We start from the raw sequence: 27,286 nt of genomic DNA, 5'->3' as shown, positions 1-27,286 counted from the left end.
TTGACTTGGAGAAGGCATACGATAGAGTACCTAGGGACGTTCTCTGGTGGACAATGATGAAGAAAGGTGTTTCTCTTAAGTACATTAGTATAATTAAAGATATGTATGAAGGAGTAGTAACCAATGTCCACACTTGTGGAGGGGTGACAACCAATTTTCCTATAACGGTTGGGTTACATCTGCTTTAAGCCCTTTCCTATTTGCTATAGTGATGGATGATCTTACGAGATCAATTCAAGAAAATGTGCTGTGGTGTATGTTGTTTGCTGATGATATTGTTTTGATTGATGAGTCTAGAGCTGGGGTTAATGCTAAGTTAGAATTATGGAGACAGATATTGGAAGCAAGAGGTTTTAAGTTGAGTAAGAGTAAGACAGAATACATGGAATGTCGATTTAGTAAACAACGAAATAGAGATGGGAGTGTAGTGAAGCTTGGTGAGCCAGAAATACCGGTGGATAATTCTTTCAAATATTTGGGATCTATCATTCAAAAGTATGATGGAGATGTAAATCATAGGATAAAGGTTGGGTGGATGAAATGGAAAAGTGCAACTGGAGTGTTGTGCGATCGTAGAATGCAATTGCGGTTGAAGGAAAAGTTTTATAGGATGACTATTAGGCCCGTTTTACTATATGGTACAGAATGTTGGGCTGCCAAGAGACATCATATTCAAAAAATAAGTGTAGCTGAGATACGTATGCTTAGATGGATGTGTGGAAATACAATAAAAGATAAGATTCGGAACGAGGAGATACGTAAGAAGGTAGGCGTTGCACCCATTGAAAATAAGATGAGAGAGAATCGTTTACGGTGGTTTGGACATATTCGGCGAAGGCCTAATGATGCTCCAGTTAGAAGGATGGAGAAATGGGAAAATATATTAGTTAAAAGAGGTCGATCTAGGCCTAGGAAGACATGGATGGAGGTGATAGGAAAGGATATGAATGCTTTGAACCTCACCGAGGACATGGCATTGGATAGAAATGATTGGAGGAAAAAGATTCATGTGGAAGACCTAGAATTATTTTCTTTTTTGGTTCATATCACAGATCCCAGTTGTTGTTGTCGTCGTCGTCGTCGTCGTCGTCGTCGTCGTCGTCGTCGTCGTCGTCGTCGTCGTCGTCGTCGTCGTCGTCGTCGTCGTCGTCGTCGTCGTCGTCGTCGTCGTCGTCGTCGTCGTCGTCGTCGTCGTCGTCGTCGTCGTCGTCGTCGTCGTCGTCGTCGTCGTCGTCGTCGTCGTCGTCGTCGTCGTCGTCGTCGTCGTCGTCGTCGTCGTCGTCGTCGTCGTCGTCGTCGTCGTCGTCGTCGTCGTCGTCGTCGTCGTCGTCGTCGTCGTCGTCGTCGTCGTCGTCGTCGTCGTCGTCGTCGTCGTCGTCGTCGTCGTCGTCGTCGTCGTCGTCGTCGTCGTCGTCGTCGTCGTCGTCGTCGTCGTCGTCGTCGTCGTCGTCGTCGTCGTCGTGGTTGTTGTTGTTGTTGTTGTTGACAGGACATAGATGTATTAAGCCTAATGACAGTTTTGAATTTCTGTATTAAGCACATTGACAGAAAGTGATCTATGTGTTAAGTTCCACGGCAGTTTTGATTCTTTTTAGAAAAGAATAATTCGTTTGTGTTTTGTCCACAAGGATGCTTACTGATATTTTATGCTGCAGTTCATGCACAGATGTACGATGTTTATCTTTTTTTAAAATTTTTCTATATTTTTTTAATTCAAGAAAGCATGCAGCTGTAGAAAGTGAAACAATTTTTAATTTAATGAATGCCCATGTTTTATTTTTTAGATACTTACATAGATTAAGTTGTTGCATTAATGTTACTTTTACATGTTAATCTCATATTTTTTTCAGTATTTATTTGAGATTTTTTATTTCATGTTGGTTGTTGCTTCATCAATAAAGATTTTTTTATTTATTTATAATTTTAGATATTTTTTATAGTTTTTTTAAGTTTTAAAAAAAAAACTTTGAGGCTTACGCTTTACACCTCGAGGCTTACGCCTCGCCTCAGATTTTGGTGGAGCGCCTCGCTACGCCTCAACGCTTTTCACAACACTGCTTCAGGCCTTAATGCTCTCTCTCTCTCTCTCAATAAAGAGTTTTTATATTTTAGTTTGCGCTTTCCTTAAAACTTATGTATGTATTGTCCCATAGTGGACTTGGCTATTGTTCCTTTTGTGTATTAGTCCATTGTAGGACATTGTGAATGCTTTTTAGCATTCTTTATCTTTCTGCATACTTCGCTACATATATATATATATATATATATATATAGATTGTGACAGAATACATATATATATTCAATATATATGTCTATGTGTCCTAAATATATATAGATATATATACTATTTTTGTAATACCCACTAGGGATAAAATAGTCTTTTCCTTATAAACACGCATATTCTTTTTTGAAATATGCTTTTCTTTTTCTTCTTTTTCTTTTGTATTTTCTTTTTATTCTTTTCTTTTTTTTTATTCAAATAAGAGGGGTCCACATAGAGACGTTGGACCCCTCCAACAGTCATATTTAGGACCGTTGGAGGGGCTCCAACGACTCTATGGGAGCCCCTCCAAGGGTCCCATTATTTGTATAAATAAGGGGCAATGCCCCATGTATTTGTTAAGCTTCTTTGAAGCTCTTCTTAAGTGAATGCGGTATTTTTTAGCTCTTCTCTCTCTCTTTGCTTATTTACCACTTTGTGGTTTGTTGTAATCTAGACCATTAGTGGCTATTTGTTTGTGTGTGCATTTGTTTGTCTCTTGGAGACATTATTTCTGTAACAACTTAAAGAAAAAAAATGTATTGATTCGGGCCGGATCCGGACCCGACCCGGACCACCGCATCTCGCTGTCATTAAAGACAACGAGGCAGGCGAGAGGAGGGTTACAAAACCCCCCTCACCGCCTTTCCCCTCTTTGCTCTCTCGCCTCTTCTCTCTTACTATCTCTCCCTCACCGACTCTCTCGTCTTCCTCGATTCGTCGGAGGCCATTGTCAGCCCGCCGCCACCTGCGACCTCCTTTCCGATCGTCGACCGACCGGAGCTTCATCGGCGACCCCCTTCCTTCCGGCGAGCTTCCCTCCAGCGACCACCAGGTACGCCTTTCTTTTCCCTTTCGCCGCCTCTTTTCTCCTCTTCTCCTTGTCATCGACAGACGGGGGCAAAAGCCCCTTCTCGTCGGTTGTTTACGACGGGGAAGGGTCATGCGACAGGGGTTTTAGCCCCACCTATTGCCGACAGGTCAGCAGGGGTAAAACCCCTACCGCCTGTGAGGAGTGTTCCGGCAGGGGGTTTTGGGGCCCCTGCCTGCCCTTTTGTCTCTACCAGGGATGGTCGAGATCCCTCCCTGCCTCCTATTCCTCTAAGGAACCGACAGGGGCCTTTGGTCCCTGTCTCGTTTCCCTGTTAAGCAAATCGAGGCCCCTGCCTCCTCTCCCAAAAGTCGCAGGGGGGCTCTTGGCCCCTGCGTTTCTCTCTCTCTTTGCTCATTTTCCTGGCAGGGCCCTGCCCTTTTTACTATTCCAGCAGGGGACATCAGCCCCTGCCCTTTTTGTTGTTCCAGTAGGGGCCATCGGTCCCTGCCCTTTTGTACTTTTTCAGCAGGGCCGATGGCCCCCTACCTTTTTTTTAAATAACCAGTGGGGGTCGATGGCTCGTGCACCTGTTCTTTTCGCGGCAAGAGTCGTTCGGCCCTGCCCCAGCCCTATATATTGGAGAAGTTGAGTCTTCTCCTTATTTTTGCTTTTGTCTTGGTTGCATGTTAATATCGCATATTTGCAGCTACGATGGATTTCGCTCGCGCTCCGCGACCCGAGCCGTTAATCGTGTACACTCGCAGACGCCAACAAGCGTGCAACTCTTCGAGGTAGGGAAAGATTGCACGGAAGACTTGGATAATTGAATTAAGTTCAATTAAACTAAAAACGACCATTAAATAAATATATATATATACAAATATATATATATTGATACGAGTATGCACTTAACTCAAGGACGTGGTTTCGTGATCCTTTCCCTTTACCTTCGATCAGTCTTTACTTGTCGTCGCGCATCGCGCTGAGGTTTTGTGTTGCACTTCTGCTTATAGTTTTTATTTGCTGTTGTGCGTTGTGTCGAGGTTTTGCGTTGCACTTCTGCTTACCGCCTTCACCTTGTCGTCGCACTTAGGCTCTTGCTTTTGCATATGTGTTGGTATTGCCTTGCTATTGCAGATGACGTGCAGGTTTTCGCTCTTTGCGTATGCCTAAAAGGCATCCTCGTAGAGGATGCAAGGGGCATTCACCACTCTCTCTCTTGCGACGAGAGTTGAGTTGGGAGTTAGCGTTACATCCTCATCTAAGAGAGGGATACCTCGCAAAGATCCTGACTCTTCGAGTACGCAGTCCTGCAGACGAGTTGGGGTTCGAGCGAACTTCTTAGCAGGGGTTCTGTTGAGAAACCTATATCCCATCTATCGAGGCCGGTATCGAGTCATGCAAGTCATGTAGATACCCTGATAGCGGATGAGATTCTAGAAAATTGCATGCATAATGTTGGCACAAGGTACTGGCTGCTTCAAAAGATAAAGAATGTCAAAAGATAGAGAATGTCAAAAGTAAAGTTGATAAACATTACATCTTTGTGAAACACTCCTGTTGAGGCTTCTATTGAGGAGTTATACCTCCCTTCATCCTAGAGTACTTGTAGTCGTGCACTACACGTCTAGTACTGCAATGATCGGATGAGACGGTCGTGCGACCTCGAACAGTGTTAAATGCACAATGTTGTAATCACATAAAATGGCATCACATTCGCTTTCACAGGCAAGATGCTCGAGTGGTTTAAAGACCACAGCATAGAATGGGTCGTTAGTTAAACAACTCAAACGCACCCATTCGCTTCTTGTTGTCTGTCAAGGGAGAGGACAGAGCGGTACAAAACTCCAATGGACAGGTTGTTAACAACCACCCCACGGGGAATGATCCGGCCTTCCCAGTCATTGAAGTTAAGGAAAAGGGACTACAATAGTTAGCTCAACACTTCTGCAGAAGTTGGATGCATCTGTGGCACTGTTTATCAGCCTTTGGGGAATCCTCTCTCAGCTAAAGCCGTCCCTTTAGGAGTTGACTCAACTAGCTATTCGGGTTATTGAAAATACATAGAATAACAAACGTCCGAACTAGTCTCAGTTGTTTCTACGTTTTGCCTGTACGTACCTGCAGGCCAGTAATATCGAAACATAAAGTCTGTTCACACTGGTTGTTTGGTCGTGACTCACTTGCACTACTGACTCGCTTGCACTCCTTACTCTCTTGTATTATTGACTCGCTTGTACTACTTATTCGCTAGCACCACTTATTCGCTTGTACTACTTATGCTTTTGCACTATTTACCAGCTTGCATTGCTTACCTGTTTAACTGCATATGTACTTTAAACTGAGTAACCTGCTGAATTAAATGTACATAATTCAGTTTTCTGTAGTCTCTTTTGTGCACCTACTATTTTTTCGTGAAACTAACTCATTCCATGGGTACAGGTGATGATTAGGTACACCACGGGCGATGGCGCGATGGCAAGATGGCTCCAAGACTTTTTTCTTCCTGCTCTTAGCTTGTGTCCTGGACATTTAGGGTTTTGTAACAGATTTTCCTTGGGATATCCAAATTTTGTACTATTTGGAGAACTTCTTAAATGAAAGTGGTTTTTCCAAGTGTTTGCAAGTAGCGTGGGTTGTGCGCTTTGGTTCGTTTAGCTAACGCGCCCAAAGTTGTCAGCTTGCCTTTCTGAAATTAACAAAAGAATAGTCTTTCGCTGATTTCATAAACCATCTTTGAAATAAAGAGATTTCTTTTTAGTCTCTTGTCTGTTTTTCTGAAAGGTTTACAAGTTTGAAATTTTGGGGCGTTACAATTTCTCTTCATTAGCATTTCGTGGCAACATGGGCCATATCTCTAAACCGATAGAGCAAGGATGACTCTTATGGAATTAAACTTTGCTATTGGTGCAAACGTCTCTTGCTAATTTGTCCTTGTCCCATAAGTCCTACCTCTTCGCCACTAAACATGTTTTATATCATTCGATGGTACCACCAGGCTTGAACTTGAGAGAATATAACCATTTACAATCCATAACCTTTTTATTGGGATGTAAAAACACCAAGGCCTATGTGTGATTCTTCTCCAAAGCTTTCATTTCACTTTTCAGAACCTCCATCACACTCTTTGAGATTGGAAAAAGCTCACGTGGCAATGAAGGTCCTGCAAGATTTAGGAAGGAATTGATATTATGCAAAGTTGTGCATGGAATAAGTGATACATTGTCTCTTTCCCTTGGGCAAGGCTATAGGTAAGTCAAGATCACTTACTGGAGGTACTGAAATTTCTGATTCTTGTCCTCGTGTTTCTTGGAATCTTGCGTCAAGAGTCTCTTCTAATGTGGACATAGAGGTTAGAAGACCTCTGTCTCTCTAATATAAACCTTGGTAATCTCAGGTCTAGGAGCAACCATTTCCCTTTTTTTACTTTCAAAAGGAACTCTAGGAAGATCAAGTTTCCAACCCTTCTCTGTTCCCATTTAGGAACTCTTCTCATTATTTTCCTATGTACATTAAGGGTTTCTCAAAAAAATGTTACATCTATGCAAACAAACTTCTTTCTCATAACAGGATCATAGCACTTGTACTCCTGATATGGAGGATAACAGACAAATTTGCATTTTCTAGCTCTACGATTGACAGGCAATAAGAACATTTCTATAAAGAACATATTGGATACAAGTGACAGTTTTGTAACCCATTTATTATGGCATTAGATTAGGGGTTTGAATTATATTTCCAACAGGTAATAAGAATACTTGAATTTCTCTCTCAGAGAGAATTCAAGCCAAATTTAAATGAAACGTCTTAGCATGAGGCCACAAGGAACTGCAGTTCATGATCCCCAAGGTGAAGAAAGCAAATAGATCAAATAGATTAGCCCAATAAATCCCATGTATGGTTTTGTTATAATACCCAACTACATTGACCAGATACATTGTCTTACAGCTACTAAGATTCATGAAAGATCATGCAATGATGCAATTAAATCCATCATAAGGAAATTTTTTTTATGAAACATCATAAGGAATGTTAAGCATGAGAAACTCAAATAACAAAAGCTTAATCTTACTTGGATAGGCTCCTCCGAAGGATGAGGAAATGCCAAAGGCTGAACCATCAGAGACAATGGCATACTCGATGTTGACAAAAGATCGCCAGTGCATGGAATCTGGAACATGTTGAATGAACCAAAGGAGGTTGACTATACCAAAAAGAATAGATGAAGCGAAAAATAAAATTATTATATCAAATTAACCATTGAACTTCCTAGAGAATTACCTGATTCATGGTACATCTCATGTACCGTGGACTGCAATTCCCAGTATCTATGGCCACATAGTCACTTGTGGCAGGCTTGAAGAAAACAAATAATTGCTCAGCAAGTGCAAATAAAACAACCCTTATGCTTTACAGTCTATAAAGTTGTATAAATAAAGGGGTAAATAATTTCCTAGTGCATTAAAACCATTACTTTGTGAAAAATATGAGAAGACAAAACAACAAACAATTAAATGTCATTAAAGATACCGGAGGAAGATTTGCTTGATTGTTCTGACGAGTTTCAAATGTTATCGTGGAGGAACTGGGTATGGGACGTGGCATCTGGTTTGGATCAATTTTAGAAGCCCCAGACATGGGAGATCCACCAACAGGGGAACCTGTTCTGGTCAAGCCCAGCATTCCAGTTCCTGGAGGATGACCCATTCCAGGTGGCCCAAGATGAACAGGCTGATTTGTTGGAGGTAGTGGTGCTCCAGGATACATTTGTGGCGGTTGCACGCCTCCAGCTAGCACTGGAACCTAGCATTTGAAAAGATAATACAAAAAAGAAATGGTGAAAATTGGTATCAAATTTCTGTCAAGATAATGAAACCAGAAATTGCAATTGAAAACATGGAATATTGTCAACCAGAACTTGACAAGATGGGCAATCATATAAACAAATGATGCAACAAGTAATAAACCCAAAAAAAGGTAATGCCAATTGATGAAAAGGGAATGATACTTGCCAAAAGCATACAGTACTCAAAGTGCAAGAAGCTACAGTCAGTATATGCCAGAAACAGAGAAAAGAGCTAATAGTTTAGTATAAGCAAATTGTAATGTAAAATGAAAGATGTAAATATCAATCATGCACCAGTTACACTATACATAGAGCTGCACACAAGCCAAACGTCTGAAATAGTTTTTAACAATTACATGAAAGAGGGGGTGGGACTTACACCTGCCAGCCCTGAAATATGAAGATAGCATCCCCCCAACTAGGATATTATTTGAATTTTTTAATCACAATTATTTAACCATTAACTATGAATACCATTTACTACACAACAAACAACTACGCCTTCATCCCAAAACAATTGGGGTCGGCGATATGAACCAAAAAAGAAAATCATTCTGGGTCTTCCACATGAATCCTTCTCCTCCAATCATTTTTATCCAATGCCATGTCCTCGGTGAGGTTCAAAGCATTCATATCCTTTCCTATCATCTCCATCCAAGTCTTCCTAGGCCTACCCCGACCTCTTTTAACTAATATATTTTCTCATTTCTCCATCCTTCTAACTGGAGCATCATTAGACCTTCGCCGAATATGTCCAAACCACCGTAAACAATCCTCTCTCATCTTATTTTCAATGGGTGCAACGCCTACCTTCTTACCTATCTCCTTGTTCCGAATCTCATCTTTTATTGTATTTCCACACATCCATCCAAGCATACGCATCTCAGCTACACTCATTTTTTGAATATGATGTCTCTTGGCAGGCAACATTCCGTACTATATAATAAAGCGGGCCTAATAGTCGTCCTATAAAACTTTCCCTCCAACCGCAATGGCATTCTACGATCGCATAACACTCAAGTTGCACTTTTCCATTTCATCCACCCAACCTTTATCCTATGATTTAGATCTCCATCAATTTCTCCATACTTTTGAATGATAGATCCCAAATATTTGAAACAATCATCCACCGGTATTTCTTATTCACCAAGCTTCACCACACTCCCATCACTACTTTGTTGCTTACTAAACCGACATTCCATATATTCTGCCTTACTCTTACTCAACTTAAAACCTCTTGCTTCCAATGTCTGTCTTCATAATTCTAACTTAGCATTAACCTCAGCTCTAGACTCATCAATCAAAACAATATCATCAGCAAACAACATACACCACGGTACATTTTCTTGAATTAATCGCGTAAGCTCATCCATCACTATAGCAAATAAGAAAGGGCTTAAAGCAGATCCTTGATGTAACCCAACCGTTATAGGAAAATTGGTTGTCACCCTTCCACAAGTGCGGACATTGGTTACTACTCCTTCATACATATCCTTAATTATACTAATGTACTTGAGAGAAACATCTTTCTTCATCATTGTCCACCAGAGAAGGTCCCTAGGTACTCTATCGTATGCCTTCTCCAAATCAATAAAAACCATATGCAAATCTTTGTTCCTCTCTCTATTTCTCTCAATAAGTTGTTTAAGAAGATGTATAGCTTCCATAGTTGATCTTCCAGGCATAAAACCAAATTGATTCTCCGATATCATGACAACCTTCCGCAACCTAGACTCAATCACCCTCTCCCAAAGTTTTATAGTATGACTCATGAGTTTTATACCACGATAGTTTGTGCAATCTTGTATATCACCCATATTCTTATATAGAGTCACCAAAGTACTCTTCCTTCATTCATTAGGCATCTTATTTGTCCGCCAAATCTTGTTAAAAAGATTTGTCAACCATTCTAAACCTTTCTCTCACAAGCACTTCCAAGCCTCGATAGGTATACCATCTGGGTCAACTACCTGCCCTTCTTGATTTCATTTTCTTCAAAGCCTCTGCAATTTCTTTCTTTTGAATCTTGCGCATGAAGTCAAAATTAATCTCATGAAAATGAATGGAGAAGTCTCCAAGATCCTAAGCATTACTTCCATTAAATAGCTTATCAAAATAATCTTTCCAACTCTCCTTAATCTCTTCATCTTTGACTAAAACCCTTTGTGTTTCATCTTTGATACATCTAACCATACTCAGATCCCTCGATTTCCTATCTCTCATATTTGCAAGCCTATAAATATCCTTCTCGCCCTCTTTGGTATCCAACTTGTCATAAACCACCTTATATACCTTATCCCTCGCGTTTCGAACTACTTTTTTAGCTTCCTTCTTTGCTATCATATACTTCTCCAAATTCTCATTATCACGACTCTTACTTAGATTTCTATAACACTCTCTTTTAACCTTAATAGCTAATTTGACATTCTCGTTCCACCATGATGTATCCTTACCTAGCGGTGCACCACCTTTAGACTCACCCAATACCTCCTTGGCCACCTTTTTCATGCCACCTGCTATCTTATTCCACATTGATTCTGAATCCTCCTCGAGACACCAATCACCTTTCTTAACTACCTGCTCTACAAACATTCCTTGTTTAGCTCCTTTCAGTGCCCACCACTTAATTCTAAGATCTATCCTATGTCTATCCCTTTTGCGGCATTTTATAATTCTAAGATCTAAAATTAAGACTTTATATTGTGTAGCTACGCTTTCTCCTGGTTTAACCTTACAATCGATGCAACAACCCCTATCTCTCTTTCTAAGTAGGAAAAAATCTATCTAACTCGTATTAACCACACTTTTAAATGTTACTAGGTGAGACTCCCTCTTCCTAAACCAAGTGTTTGCTAAGATTATATCATAGGACAAACCAAAATCTAAAATCCTTTCTCCACTTTCGTTTCTTTCTCCTATACCATAGCCCCCATGGATACTCTCAAATCCATCCTTATTAATGCCTACATGTCCATTAAGGTCACCGCCGATGAAAAGCTTTTCTCCATAAGATATCCCTTGTACTACTCCATCTAAATCTTCCCAAAATTGACGCTTAACGGAATCATCTAAACCTACTTGAGGTGCATAAACACTAATAATATTAATAATGTGTACCTAATACTAATTTAATAAGTAAAATCCTATAACCCTTCCTACGGACCTCAACTACATTATCTATAAACTCACGACTCGTAACAATCCCTACTCCATTCCTATTCCTATTTATTCCTGTATACCAAATCTTATATCCCCAAGGTTCTATCACTTTTGCTTTCTCACCTACCCATTTGCTCTCTTGTAGACACAAAATATCAATCTTTCTCCTACACATAACCTCTACTAACTCTACCAACTTACCAGTTAAAGACCCTATGTTCCAAGTGGCTAACCTAATTTTATGGTCTTGGACTAACTTCTTTACCCCCACCCGTCCAACAAAGTGAGGGAACCCTTGCCTATTTGACACCACACCTGGGCGCCGGTGTGACGCGTCGCTTCTGGGCGACGACCTAGCAACCCTTGCCCATTTATCACTGCCAACGGGCCTATAGAGTACAGCGCGTCACTTAGTAGGAAACGCCCCAACGAAATTCTCATACTGGTTCATATTCATAGGGTATGACTATGTTGGCTGTCACTGGCCTACCGCAACCCTCCTCCTTTATCCAGGCTTGAGACCGACAGTGTATAACTAAACAGTTATACACAGGCGGCAGTGTATGAATACCATTTACTAAAACAGAAAAAAAAAATGAGTATTACCAAGCCTTAATGAGCTTAAGCACAATCTCAATCTTGGCATGATTGACAAACAAACCAAGCTCGAGCTTTTTTCCAAGCAGCTCAACTTCTTTTGCAGTCCTACCTATATGGTAGTGTTTTAGAAACCAGAACATTAATTTCATGTTTTGAACTGTTCAGGTAAACGCTTCCATTCAAAAGATGCCCCAGTTCAAAAGAGCTCCAATTGTTGGGTTGTTTAGAATATTTATTGAGACCAGTGTTGTGAAAAGCGTTGAGGCGTAGCGAGGCGCTCCACCAAAAATCGAGGCGAGGCGTAAGCCTCAAATTTTTTTTGAAACCTTTAAAAAATTTACAAAAAAATATCTAAAAATACAAATAAATAAAGAAATGCTTTATTGATGAAATAACAACCAATAAGAAATAGAAAATCTTAAATAAGTACTAAAAAATATGAGATTAACATATAAAAGTAACTAAAAACTGATTATATAATTGAAAAATATATGAGATTAACCAAAAACGTTAAAATATACTAAGAAACTTATTACATAACTGAAATAACTGGAAAATATATGAGATTACCCTATAAAAGTTAAACGATATAAGATTATTCTAAAAAATATGAGATTAACATAAAAAAATAACTAAAAAATGACTACATAAATGGAAAATATATGAGATTAACCAATAAAAGAAAAAATATACTAAGAAACCGTTTACATAACTGAAAAATATATGAGATTAACCAACAAAAATTAAAATATATGAGATTATTCTAAAAAATATGAGATTAACATATAAAAGTAACTAAAAAACTGATTACATAACTGGAAAATATATGAGATTAACCAACAAAAGTTAAAATATACTATGAAACTGGAAAATATATGAGATTAACCTACAAAAGTTAAAATATCTGAGATTATTCTAAAAAATATGAGATTAACATATAAAAGTAACTAAAACTGATTACATAACTGGAAAATATATGAGATTAACCAACAAAAGTTAAAATATACTAAGAAATTGATTACATAACTGAAAAATATATGAGATTAACCTACAAAAGTTAAAATATATGAGATTATTCTAAAAATATGAGATTAACATATAAAAGTAACTAAAAAATTAATTACATAACTGAAAAATATATGAGATTAACCAACAAAAGTTAAAATATATTAAGAAACTAATTACATGACTGAAATAACTGAAAAATATACGAGATTAACCAACAAAAGTTAAAATATAGTAATATACTAAGAAACTTATTACATAACTGAAATAAATGAAAAATATATGAGATAACCTACAAAAATGTTTTTGATTATGTCTCAGAAGTCTTGTTGTAAAAAAAAAATTTGTGCCTCAGACTTGCGCCTTGAGGCACAGAGGGCCGCGCCTCAAGAAGAGGCGTGCCTTTTGCACCTCAAGGCGCATTTTTGATAACACTGATTGAGACATTTGGGCAAATGGTTTAGTGCAAATGAAGTGTCACGGTTGAGTCAACCTGGTTTTATATATATATATAAAGAAAGAGAGAGAGAGACAACAGCAACAACAACAACAACGACTATGCCTTCATCCCAAAATAATTGGGGTCGGCGATATGAACCAACAAAGAAAATCATTCTGGGTCTTCCACATGAATCCTTCTCCTCCAATCATTTTTATCCAATGCCATGTCCTCGATGAGGTTCAAAGCCTTCATATCATTTCCTATCATCTCCATCCAAGTCTTCCCAGGCCTACCCCGACCTCTTTTAACTAATATATTTTTCCATTTCTCCATCCTTCTAACTGGAGCATCATTAGGCCTTCGCCGAATATGTCCAAACCACCGTAAATGATTCTCTCTCATCTTATTTTCAATGGGTGCAACGCCTACCTTCTTACGTATCTCCTCGTTCTGAATCTTATCTTTTATTGTATTTCCACACATCCATCTAAGCATACGCATCTCAGCTACACTCATTTTTTGAATATGATGTCTCTTGGCAGCCCAACATTCCGTACCATATAGTAAAGCGGGCCTAATAGTCGTCCTATAAAACTTTCCCTTCAACCGCAATGGTATTCTACGATCGCACAACACTCCAGTTGCACTTTTCCATTTCATCCACCCAACCTTTATCCTATGATTTACATCTCCATCAATTTCTCCATACTTTTGAATGATAGATCCCAAATATTTAAAACAATCATCCACCGGTATTTCTTGCTCACCAAGCTTCACTACACTCCCATCACTACTTCGTTGCTTACTAAACTGACATTCCATATATTTTGTTTTACTCTTACTCAACTTAAAACCTCTTGCTTCCAATGTCTGTCTCCATAATTCTAACTTAGCATTAACCCCAGCTCTAGACTCATCAATCAAAACAATATCATCAGCAAACAACATACACCACGGCACATTTTCTTGAATTGATCTTGTAAGCTCATCCATCACTATATCAAATAGGAAAGGGCTTAAAGCAGATCCTTGATGTAACCCAACCGTTATAGGAAAATTGGTTGTCACCCCTCCACAAGTGCGAACATTGGTTACTACTCCTTCATACATATCCTTAATTATACTAATGTACTTGAGAAACACCTTTCATCATCATTGTCCATCAGAGAACGTTCCTAGGTACTTTATCATATACTTTCTCCAAATCAATAAAAACCATATGCAAATCTTTGTTCCTCTCTCTATTTCTCTCAATAAGTTGTCTAAGAAGATGTATAACTTTCATAGTTGATCTTCCAGGCATAAAACCAAATTGATTCTCCGATATCATGACAATCTTCCTCAACCTAGACTCAATCACCCTCTCCCAAAGTTTCATAGTATGACTCATGAGTTTTATACCACGATAGTTTGTGCAATCTTGTATATCACCCTTATTCTTATATAGAGGCACCAAAGTACTCTTCCTCCACTCATTAGGCATCTTATTTGTCCGCCAAATCTTGTTAAAAAAATTTGTCAATCATTCTAAATCTTTCTCTCCCAAGCATTTCCAAGCCTCGATAAGTATACCATCTAGGCCAACTGCCCTTCTTGATTTCATTTTCTTCAAAGCCTCTGGAATTTCTTTCTTTTGAATCTTGTGCATGAAGTCACGATTCATCTCATGAAAAGGAATGGACAAGTCTCTATAAACAATTATGTTTAAATCACACAAGTGAAGGAGATAGAAACCCATAAACAATTTTAGAAATGGCTGCTATTTCTCAAAATTAAGCTTCGTGTTCTTCATTATGGACTATATTTTAGGTAACTAAAGACTAAGAAGTAAATAATATGAAGAAATCCAATTAAATAAGTGAATTAATATGAAGCAATCCAATTACATAGTAAAATAATGACTTGCTAAGTTGTTTATACATACAAATGATAAAAAAATTCCCTATATATATGATAATTGCACTGGAATAATATTCCTGGCATGCCTGGAGCGTGCAGCAATAATCAGCATATATATATGCCACACATGCACACACGTGTGCATGTGTGTGCATTATAAAAAGATATCTAACCCTTCCTCAAATCGTGTATGCTTGTGTAGACTTTGCTTCCAAGATGTCAATGCTTTCTCTGGACTAGCCCTTTTAAGAAAGCAACTATCCATTTGCACTTCTGGTCCAATGAATTCAGTTGGTATGTTTAGCCTTTACCTTGTCTCAAATGAAATGGTAGTTGACATCAATTTGCTTAAACTTCAAAGTGATTATGGCATCCCAGCCTTATTGCAAACGTACATGCAATTTACTATCAAAAAGATGAAAAAGCATTCAAATCTTTAGATGTCACTTGAAACATATGATTTGACTTCTCTTTTCAGTGACTGCATGCCATCAAAGCTTTCTTGTTCTTGTGTTTCTTTCCCCTCTTATAAATTTATGAAGTTTTGTATTTTTTGGTTCAAAAGAAAAAGAAATAGAGAAAGAAAAAGCTGCTAAGCAGCTTCTCTACAAGCAATAGTAAGATCACAGATTGAAGGGACAAACAAGTATTGTGGCATGGCAGGTGCTCTAGTATTTGATTCTCATAATCCTGATGCATGTTAAAACATTAAACATTTTTGTCTTCGCACATGATCCAATAAATGAATACATACAGAGGCTCAGTAGTGGTGATTAGTTGATATGGGAAAAAAGCACGAAATAACTTGACAGACAACAACCACTAGTTGATATTCAGCTGTTGAAGGCTATGGAAAATAACTAGTGAAGACAAATATCAGGTGTTGCATGGATTTGAAGAATATTTTGATCTTTGGAATGAAAGAGTATAACTGAATCAATAACTTTTAAATACAAGGTTGTGGCAAGCAAATGAACTCAAGTTGCACATGATAGGCCATGATATGGGCAAACAGCCCTTTGCATGTAATAAATTGGCATCACCTCATTGCCAAAATATGATGTTTATTTTATCCACCATCAACATATTTTTGTCCTTCCCTCACGGTCTCACCTTAGCATCCAATCCACATTCAAGATCTGCCTGTGAAGTCATCTTTTCTCATCTGCTTAGTTTCTTTGCAAAACCCATCGCGTACAAGTATCTAAGGCACATGAACTGCTAAACAAATTTCTAACCAACTGCCTCCACTCATAACAAGCACAACTTTTTTTAGACCACACTTTACTAGCAATTCATTCTTAAATACCAGTTAAGAAGAGATCCCACGCTCCTAGGCAGAGGAATCATTCACAAATCAAAGATCACCTTTTAGTAGGTATGGACCACCTTTGGCTTCAACCAACCATGGTTACAGGATCTGACTGTGAAACTCCCTTAGGAACTTTTTTCTAGTGCCAAGACACAGGAATCATTCACAAATCAAAGATCACCTTTTTGTAGGTATGGGCCACCTTTGGCTTCAACCACCCATTGTTACAGGATTTGACTGTGAAAGCTCCCTTAGGAACTTTTTTTTCTAGTGCCACGGTGAACTAATTATAGTAATCCAGAATGTTACATCACATTGAGTAGGTCCATCAAAATTCCTGACCTCCACATCCAAAAAGTGAGCAATGATATCTCACCAATCAAGAATTCAACTTAGTGATGAAGAAAGCAATTGGCAAACTAATTCTCATCCCGTAACATAGAAGATCCTCAGAAAATTAATGAACAAAGAATATTATGTGGATCCAACCAAAATTAACAGAGACAATTAACGATATGGAAGCATGATTTCTTCAATTCCATGAACTACCATAACTGTCCAACTCCAAACTGCTTCAGAGTGGTGGTAGAAACACATGCTAAGCCACTAGTGATCCAGCAGTAGAACATGAAAAGCTCGCTTGAATTTGAGAAAATAGGCTCTGTTGTGCCCAAGTTTGCTTTCCAAACTCAATTATAAAAACAATCTGAGATGAAGCAACCCCCTGCTTGACTCAATTAACCATGAACAAGATAGTAGTAAAAAAAATTGTGTATAAAAGTAAACAATTGCATATCTTCCATGCCAACTTAACTAGTAGATCCGTTTCCTTTGGCTAGCACATGCTTCAATTTCCATGCCCCCCCCCCTTGATTCTAACAAAAACAGATGCAAAAGTATACTTTTGAATACATTTTGTACAGCTTGACTCAGCTTGAGCTGAAGCCCCTGGTTTGAACATGCAAGTGTGATAGTGACCACAGCACAAACAGCCAAAAACCTGCTGAAGCCAGATCTATGGGAGAGAAAACAATCATAGAAAAAGAAACCTACACGTGATAGAAACCAGTACCACCACTCTCCTTGTCTTATCAAATTATCATCAAACAACAGCTAAATGTTGTAAGAATTATCTCCAACCCTGAATCATTTTGAATCAGCCAAATTTTAACCAAAGAAAGACACCTGTCAAAAAATATTAAAAAAAAACTAAGTTTAACCATTTTTCAGATTTATTTTAAAATTAGCCAGTTCAGGTCAGTTTTGTATCGATTTTCTACTCATACCATACAAATTGTTGATTCGCAACGATACTGACAACATTGAAACAGCTCATTTCAAACATTGCGTGGACCATGGTTGTCAGTCGAGGAAGCGGGAGCGAGAAGCGATACGGGAAGCGGGAGAGGGAAGCGAGGCACTTTTAAAAATTTAGGAAGCGGGAAACGTGGGACTACTTAGAAGCAAATCACGAACCGTCTCACAAGCGACCTAGGAAGCAAACCGGAAGCGACCTAGGAAGCGAACCGAAAGCGACCTAGGAAGTGAGGGTGAAGCGAAAAAAGAAGAAAAAAAATAAAATGGGAAAAAGAGGGAAGCGTGGGGGAAGTGCGCTTCCCATAAATGGGAAGCGCGTTTCCCATAAAAGGGAAACATGCTTCTCATTTATGGAAAGCGTGCTTCCCAAAAAAAGGGGACACTTCCCCACGCATTTCGGAAGCACGACGTTTCGCGCTTCCGAAACGCGTATCGAGGAAGCGTGCTTCCCCTACTGTAGGGGCGCTTCCGGTAACTCTGGTATGGACACAACTGTTGCCTTACCAAGTTACCAAGCACATCAACAATGCATGCAAAGTATGTTTTCTTGTTAAACCATGTTTAAGTGGTTTCAACTTTCAATCCATTTTGAAAGCTTCCTTTTTTTCATGTCATAAGGCTAAATATGATGCAAATAATGAAATTATGGAAGATTAATACAAAAGGTCTAGAAGATGTACACAAGTTGGCTAATAGTAGGGAGATAAAAACTAGAGATATGAACCAGATAAGAGTGTCAATAACGAAGATAAAAAAGTTTTGAATAAGGATGATCAAATTAAAGAGAGATGGAGAAAATATTTCTCACTTGCTAATGAAAAATGGAAAAATGAAATAGACTATGAAAGCTAACCTAACAAAGGAATGATTGACAAAATTAGCGAGGTAGAAATAGTGATAGAGAAGATGAAGAAAAACAAAGTGTTCATTATAGATAATATGCCTCTTGAATTTTGGATGTCATGAAGATTGGTATGAAATTGTTAACAAAACTATTTCATAATATTTATCCACAAACAAAAATGCCAAATGAGTGGAGAAAGAATACTTTGGTGCATACAAAAACAAAGATGATATTTAAAATTGCTCGAATTATACGATTATTAAGCTTATAAGTCGCACTATGAAGCTTTGAGAGAGAATAATAAAGCAACTTGACAAGAGAAGCATATGTATCAGAGAATCAATTTAGAGAAGGGACGAAACTTGCACAACGTATTTATAGATTTAGAAAGAGTTATAATAGAGTTTCATGAAAACTAATTTGGTCAGTACTAAAAAAAGGAAACACATGTAGCAATATTGAGATCATGCAAGATATGTATGAGGGAACCGTAATGATTGTCAAGACTACGTTCAGAGAGATCAGGGTGTTATATCTTAAGGTTGGGTTAAAAAAGAGATTCGGTTTAAGCTCGCGTCTTTTGGAATTAGTTATAGATGAAGTACCATTTTTTATGGAGTTCCCCTAGTGCATGATCATTACGGATGATACGATAATTTTTTAGGATTACAACAACAACAACAACTACGCCTTCATCCCAAAACAATTGGAGTCGGCGATATGAACCAAAAAAGAAAATCCTTCGGGGTATTCCACATGAATCTTTTTCCTCCAATCATTTCTATCCAATGCCATGTCCTCGGTGAGGTTCAAAGCATTCATATCCTTTCCTATCACCTCCATCCATGTCTTCCTAGGCCTAGATCGACCTCTTTTAACTAATATATTTTCCCATTTCTCCATCCTTCTAACTGGAGCATCATTAGGCCTTCGCCGAATATGTCCAAACCACCGTAAACGATTCTCTCTCATCTTATTTTCAATGGGTGCAACGCCTACCTTCTTACGTATCTCCTCGTTCCGAATCTTATCTTTTATTGTATTTCCACAGATCCATCTCAGCATACGCATCTGAGCTACACTCATTTTTTGAATATGATGTCTCTTGGCAGCCCAACATTCCGTACCATATAGTAAAGCGGGCCTAATAGTCGTCCTATAAAACTTTCCCTTCAACCGCAATGGTATTCTACGATCGCACAACACTCCAGTTGCACTTTTCCATTTCATCCACCCAACCTTTATCCTATGATTTACATCTCCATCAATTTCTCCATACTTTTGAATGATAGATCCCAAATATTTAAAACAATCATCCACCGGTATTTCTTGCTCACCAAGCTTCACTACACTCCCATCACTACTTCGTTACTTACTAAACTGACATTCCATATATTTTGTTTTACTCTTACTCAACTTAAAACCTCTTGCTTCCAATGTCTGTCTCCATAATTCTAACTTAGCATTAACCCCAGCTCTAGACTCATCAATCAAAACAATATCATCAGCAAACAACATACACCACGGCACATTTTCTTGAATTGATCTCGTAAGCTCATCCATCACTATATCAAATAGGAAAGGGCTTAAAGCAGATCCTTGATGTAACCCAACCATTATAGGAAAATTGGTTGTCACCCCTCCACAAGTGCGGACATTGGTTACTACTCCTTCATACATATCCTTAATTATACTAATGTACTTGAGAGAAACACCTTTCTTCATCATTGTCCACCAGAGAAGGTCCCTAGGTACTCTATCGTATGCCTTCTCCAAATCAATAAAAACCATATGCAAATCTTTGTTCCTCTCTCTATTTCTCTCAATAAGTTGTTTAAGAAGATGTATAGCTTCCATAGTTGATCTTCCAGGCATAAAACCAAATTGATTCTCCGATATCATGACAACCTTCCTCAACCTAGACTCAATCACCCTCTCCCAAAGTTTCATAGTATGACTCATGAGTTTTATACCACGATAGTTTGTGCAATCTTGTATATCACCCTTATTCTTATATAGAGGCACCAAAGTACTCTTCCTCCATTCATTAGGCATCTTATTTGTCCGCCAAATCTTGTTAAAAAGATTTATCAACCATTCTAAACATTTCTCTCCCAAGCACTTCCAAGCCTCAATAGGTATACCATTTGGGCCAACTGCCCTTCTTGATTTCATTTTCTTCAAAGCCTTTGCAATTTCTTTCTTTTGAATCTTGCGCAAGAAGTCACGATTCATCTCATGAAAAGGAATGGAGAAGTATCCAAGATCTTGAGCATAATTTTCAATAAATAGCTTATCAAAATAATCTTTCCATCTCTCCTTAATATCCTCATCTTTGACTAAAACCCTTTGTGTTTCATCTTTGATACATCTAACCATACTCAGATCCCTCGATTTCCTATCTCTCATCTTTGCAAGCCTATAAATATCCTTCTCGCCCTCTTTGGTATCCAACTTGTCATAAACCTCTTTATATACCTTATCCCTCGCGTTCCGAACTACTTTTTTAGCTTCCTTCTTTGCTATCATATACTTCTCCAAATTCTCATTATCACGACTCTTACTTAGATTTCTATAACACTCTTTTTTAACCTTAATAGCTAATTTGACATTCTCATTCCACCACGATGTATCCTTACCTAGCGGTGCACCGCCTTTAGACTCACTCAATACCTCTTTAGCCACCTTTCTCATACCACCCGTTATCTTATTCCACATTGATTCTGAATCCTCCTCGAAACACCAATCAGCTTCCTTAACTACCTATTCTACAAACATTCTTTGTTTAGCTCCTTTCAGTGCCCACCATTTAATTCTAGGATCTATCCTATGTTTATCCCTTTTGCGGCATTGTCTAATTCTAAGATCTAAAATTAAGACTCTATGTTGTGTAGCTACACTTTCTCCCGGTATAACCTTACAATCGATGCAACAACCCCTATCTCTCTTTCTAAGTAGGAAAAATCTATCTGACTCGTATTAACCCCACTTTTAAATGTTACTAGGTGAGACTCCCTCTTCCTAAACCAAGTGTTTGCTAAGATCATATCATAGGACAAACCAAAATCTAAAATCCTTTCTCCACTTTCGTTTCTTTCTCCTATACCATAGCCTCCATGGATACTCTCAAATCCATCCCTACTAATGCCCATTAAGGTCACAGTTGATGAAAAGCCTTTCTCCATAAGATATCCCTTGTACTACTCCATCTAAATGTTCTCAAAATTGCCGCTTAATGGAATCATCTAAACCTACTTGAGGTGCATAAACACTAATAATATTAATAATATCTGAACTTAATACTAATTTAATAAGTAAAATCCTATCACCCTTCCTACGAACCTCAACTACATTATCTATAAACTCATGACTCATAACAATCCCTACTCCATTCCTATTCCTATTTATTCCTGTATACCAAATCTTATATCCCCAAGGTTTTATCACTTTTGCTTTCTCACCTACCCATTTGGTCTCTTGTAGACATAAAATATCAATCTTTCTCCTACACATAACATCTACTAACTCTACCAACTTACCAGTTAAAGATCCTATGTTCCAAGTGGCTAACCTAATTTTTTGGTCTTGGACTAACTTTTTTACCCCCACCTGTCCAACAAAGTGAGGGAACCCTTGCCTATTTGACACCACACCCGGGCGCCGGTGTGACGCGTCACTTCCGAGCGAAGACCTAGCAACCCTTGCCCATTTATCATTGCCTCCGGGCCTATAGAGTACAGCGCGTCGCTCAGTAGGGAACGCCCCAACGAAATTCTCATATTGGTTCATATTCATAGGGTATGACTAAGTTTTTATGTTGGCTGTCACAGGCCTACCGCAACCCTCCTCCTTTATCCGGGCTTGGGACCGGCAGTGTATAACTAAACATTAGAGAAATATGTTTAAGTAGTAGTAGAACAAAAAAAGGTTATGCAATGCAACTTTGGTATAGAAGCTAGTGAAAGAGATGTTATAAAATCCAACAGTGTCATAAGATTCAATATTTAGGATCTATGATACAACAAGATGGTGTATTTGAAGGTGATATCACTAGTAGGGTTGGTGCTGGATAGATCAAGTGGACGCAAACTAGTGATGCGTTATATGATAAAAAAGTGTGTGTATAACTAAAAGGGCATTTCTACAAGACTGCTATTTTATTGACATTGTTGTATAGTGTTGAATGTTGGTTAACTAAGAGGCGATAAGAAAATAAAGTGGATGTCATGAAAATGTGTACATTAAGATGGATGCTTGTTTAAGATGGTTTTGGCATGTTGTACAAATACGGTGAATACCTATTACAGCACAAATGAGAAAGGTCAACACAATGCAAATGGAAAGAGTACAAAGCAAGGAAGACTTTAAAGACTTTGAAGGAGGTAGTGAGAGGTAATACAAAGAACTGTAAGATACCCGAAGTTGTATCTCTAGATAGGAACGAATGGAGAAACAAGACTCACAAAGCAGAACCCATCTAGTTGGGATAAGGCTTGATGGTGATGATGATGAATTACCTTATAGATATTTCAACCTCTAAGTAATATGTTTCATTAGTTGAACAATAAAATGTTAAAATGAATTAAGACTAGCATGCTTAGCTTGCCCTTGTCTTTCAGGATTGTTGTATATGGATCTATTTGCCAGTAACTGTTTATACGTAAGCACAAAATAATTCAAGCAAGAATACTCCCCACACATATAAATCCAAACGCAAACCAATCAAAAGTAGATACCAACATAAGCTACACCCTCAAGCGCTTATTCATCATAAGTGTTTCTAGAGTTATACACTCTAAACACTGATAATTTAGTTAGTCGGATTGATAGAAATCTCTAAAATCCAATCGATCCTATATAGATGAAAAAGGGGGAAATTCTAGTTAATCCTAGAGTAATTCAAACGACCACTTCCTTCCTAAAATGCAACAAGATTCATGAACAAAATCAAATGAATCCTATAAACATTTTATATATCAATTTACTTACTTGTGAGGTCTGAGACAGCTGAGTCGGCCATGGCTGGGAGCCGTACGGTGAGGCTGTAGGCGGTAATGGCGGGGGCACACGTTGACCAACACTCATGAATGGTGAAGGAGGCGGAGGCATGCGTTGGCTGCTACTACCCAAGAATGGTGACGGAGGTGGCTGCATCTGCGGGGGCACGCTCTGACCAGCACCCAAGAACGGCGGTGGAATCGGATGCATCGGAAGGGAACCTGACGCTGCGCTGGTGGGGCCTTGACTAGCGCCCAAGAACGGTGCTGGGGGTGGCTGCGTCAGCGGCGCACCCGAAGGCATGCCTGTCACGCCTTGACTGGTACCCATGAACGGTGCAGGAGGCGGTTGCATCGTCGGACCGGGCAACCCTTGGCTGCCAACCAAAAACGGCGCCCGATGGGATTGTGATGGCGGTTGAACGCCTGGGACGCTCTGACTTTCAGCCACCGGGCGCATGCCGGGCGGTAGCACTCGCACAGAGCCAGGCAGCGGCCCGCCTGGCGGAGGACCCTGCACAGGCGCAGGAAAACGAGATCCAGGAGGCACAAACGCCAGCGGCCCGTTACTCGTCACCGCCTGCCCGCTCGAGGGCGGTGCGGCCGAGAAGGGCGACTGCCTAGACCCTGGGGGAGCGACGGCAGCAGGTGGGGGCGCCACCGCTAGTCCAGGTCCTAAATTTGCCGTCGCAAACGGCGGAGGAGGCACCACGCCCCGAAGCGGAGCGCTCGGGAGGGGGGCCGTGCGAGGGATCGGCATCGAGGGGGCAAAGGGCGCGGGACGGAGGCCGGCAGGATTAGGGCGAGTCAAGTAGAGATTCTGCATGTTCGCCGGTAGCGAGTCGCCAGGACCCTGCGGAGCGCCGGAGTAGCGCGGTCTAGGTGCCGAGGACGGCATGGATGGCCGATCCCGGCGAAATTCCAGCCTAAATTCCCCCCGATTTCCGGAAAAAACAGAGGATCGGAGATCCTCCGACCTAGAAAAAGCCGGAGAGTGTTGTTTGAGATCGAATTCGGAATCGAGAGAGAGATAGCGATCGAGATCTGAGGGGCATCTGAGAGAGAGAGGCGAGCCGTTTTCTCAGGGAAGGAAGAGGAACGAAGAGCGTTCTCTCTCTCTCTCACGAAGGGAAGTAAGGGTCCACAACATAGTCCACAAGTCTCCTAAACGGAAAACTCTCGGCGAGAGAAAATCTCGCGATATTTTCCAAATCTGGTTTTATAGAAATTTTCCGGAAAAAATATCAATACATAAAAATAAAATAAAAAATATAGCCGAGTCTATGAATGATATAAAAGTTTTGAAATGTCGTTTTGAAAATGTTATTAATGCATTAAAGAATGTAATATTTTTAAAACAGGTTATTTTTTAAACTAATATGATTTTAATTGGGAAATAACGGATACTGCAAGCTCACGATATTTCAAATTTTCAGTGATATTTGCGACTATGACAGGCCAAGAGGTTTATCTGGGTTCGGTGAAGCCCAGCTCGAGCTTGGTTTGCTTGATATATAAGCTGAGCTCGAGCTTAGCTTGAAGTTATTTCAGCTACATGTGCTCATTAAACCTCATTTATACAAATGTAATCTTTTTTTAATGTGGGTTTACATATAGGAAACATTTGGTTTGCTGGCCCAGGCACGATCCAAATTAAGGGTATGTTTGGCAGCTTTTTTCAAAGAAATCTCATGAGAATTGTGATAGCATTGTTTAATGTGAGGAAAGGTCAAAAGAGAACTCCAAGAACCTCTCCCAAAGGGGAGGTGTTGTGTGTTCTCCCCCAAAGAAGTAGGGTTTGCTACATTGCATGTTCGGAGGTCCGAATGAGTGCCACGTATATAAGGACATGGGGCTCGTATCTCCATGTGTGTCGGCATCACTTAGTGTCAGAGTCTGGTGCGATTGCAAAGACTTAAGTACCCTTTCTCGCCATTCTTTTCATGAAACGATGATTCGAGAAAATGACAAAAATATCTTTCATCTAGAAAAAGGACGATGATCTTAACTCTTCAAAAAGTCCAAACATTTCGTTTTCGCCTTAAGCAGTAAACTCATATGCTGCCAGCAGATCACTCTTTGACCACGCACCATATGTTGTAATAGGAGGTCCCTCTGACGATGCACCCTTTATCGTCGCGTGCTGCCGTTGGAGCACCCTTTGTCGTTGTATCGAGTCCAGGCTTCAGCCTTGGTTTTTAGCTTGTGTTACAACACATTGTTGTGTTCTCATTCTTAACTTGTGTTACAAAATATTCCTGGGTTTGTTCTTACCTCGTGGAGATAACTATAAATCGATCAACTGGTTCGATCATTGGTGGGTATCATAGGAGCATTTGTCGACCATCTCCTTTTACAGTCTTCTCTTCTTCTTTGTTTTTGTTAGACAGTATGGAAAAAACAATGACGCACAAACATTCCAACAAGTGTCATTAAGGTGTCGTGAGTACATTTCCATGTCATCATGCTATTGTTGAAGAATGTAATCCATCGTGAGTGTCATTAAGGCATTGTTTTGTTATTGCAGGTGAATGTTGTCTTTTCGACGGTTGAAAAATTAAAGCTATTTGTAAGACGTTGGGACCTGTTTACAAGAATGCTCGTTTAGAGATGCGAGGAAGGGCCTCTACCCCATCCGATATTGTCCATTCACTCAGTATATGCAATGTAACGCAAATCGCGATTGTAGTAACATACTACTGATTTACGAGGTATTTTTTTATTTGTTAATAGCGATTTGCAAGTTATTATGCTAATTTTTGTATTGATTTATAATATATTATGTGATATGTATATCGATTTGTAAGATATTATGTGTTTTGTAGTGTCGATTTGTAAGCTATTATGCTGAATTGTCGTATCAATTTGTAATATATTATGCGATATATATGTCGATTTGCAGGATATTATATTTTTTCTAGTATCGATTTATAAGATATTTGTAGCATGATTTTAAAACGTGTGCATGCAGAAATATATTGTTGTGCGCTTACGGTGGCGATTGACGTTTTCAAATCGCTACTTGTTTAGTGATTTCTATTGAAATCGCTTCACATCGTCATAGATATAATTAAATCGTTGTCACGTGAATCGCTACCGTCAACACACATATACGATAAATTATTTCTTTTTTGGCATGGTAAATAATAACTTGATGCATAGTATAAGCAAATAACAAATCGTTGTTGCTTTTATATTGTGATTCATTCAATCATTTTTTTGACTTGCTTAACTAATTGGTATATGTTGTTATATACATATTGAATAAATTATATTAAACATATGCATTGGCTAACGTAAATTGATATCTTGCTTATAATAGTGTTGAGCTTATCATCTGGTTGCAGTGATGATGATATATCTCAATCATTGAAAAGATATGGAGAAGTGAACAACTGTACTAATGACGCACTTGAAGAAGATAACATGTGCACTAATGATGCACATGATAAGAAGGGTGCAGGCATTTGATTCACTCTTGACTTGAATGTCCCGGCAGAAGAAATGCAATTCGATAATGAGGTAGACTATCATGACAGTACACTTGATAAAGGTGCAGGCACTGGGAATGTACATGATAGTACACTTGACTTTATTCTCGGAGAAAGAATGCACTTTAATAATGAGAAAGTTGCATATAAATTTTACAATGATTATGCCTTAAAACTTGGCTTCAGTGTTAGAAGATACTCTTGGTCAAAAAATGCATAGGGTATCGTGGTGAGAAAGACACATGCTTGTTCTAAGGAAGGTTGGAAGAAGTCAAGTGAAAATCTAACAAGGAGCAAGCC

At 39.1% G+C, this 27,286-nt stretch overlaps 1 protein-coding gene across 1 annotated transcript in view; it reads right to left on the bottom strand.

The window, feature by feature from the left end:
* The window catches only part of LOC149815977 (protein transport protein SEC24 C-like), a 175,970-nt gene extending 151,350 nt beyond the window's left edge, over nt 1-24,620 (bottom strand). The window contains exons 1-4 of the mRNA XM_089988866.1: nt 23,488-24,620; nt 7,605-7,877; nt 7,356-7,430; nt 7,147-7,245 (exon numbers count right to left, since the gene is read on the bottom strand). Of these exons, the coding sequence (XP_089844992.1) occupies nt 7,147-7,245; nt 7,356-7,430; nt 7,605-7,877; nt 23,488-24,393 (1,353 nt within the window). The 5' untranslated portion in view covers nt 24,394-24,620. The remainder of the gene's footprint in view (nt 1-7,146; nt 7,246-7,355; nt 7,431-7,604; nt 7,878-23,487) is intronic.
* Nucleotides 24,621-27,286: the final 2,666 nt, after the last annotated feature.

Source organism: Nuphar pumila, chromosome 15 (genome assembly GCF_984573655.1).
Source record: "Nuphar pumila chromosome 15, dmNupPumi1.hap1.1, whole genome shotgun sequence".
NCBI lineage: Eukaryota > Viridiplantae > Streptophyta > Magnoliopsida > Nymphaeales > Nymphaeaceae > Nuphar > Nuphar pumila.
Note: the sequence above shows the minus strand (reverse complement) of the source record. Positions and strands in the feature narration are given on the sequence as shown.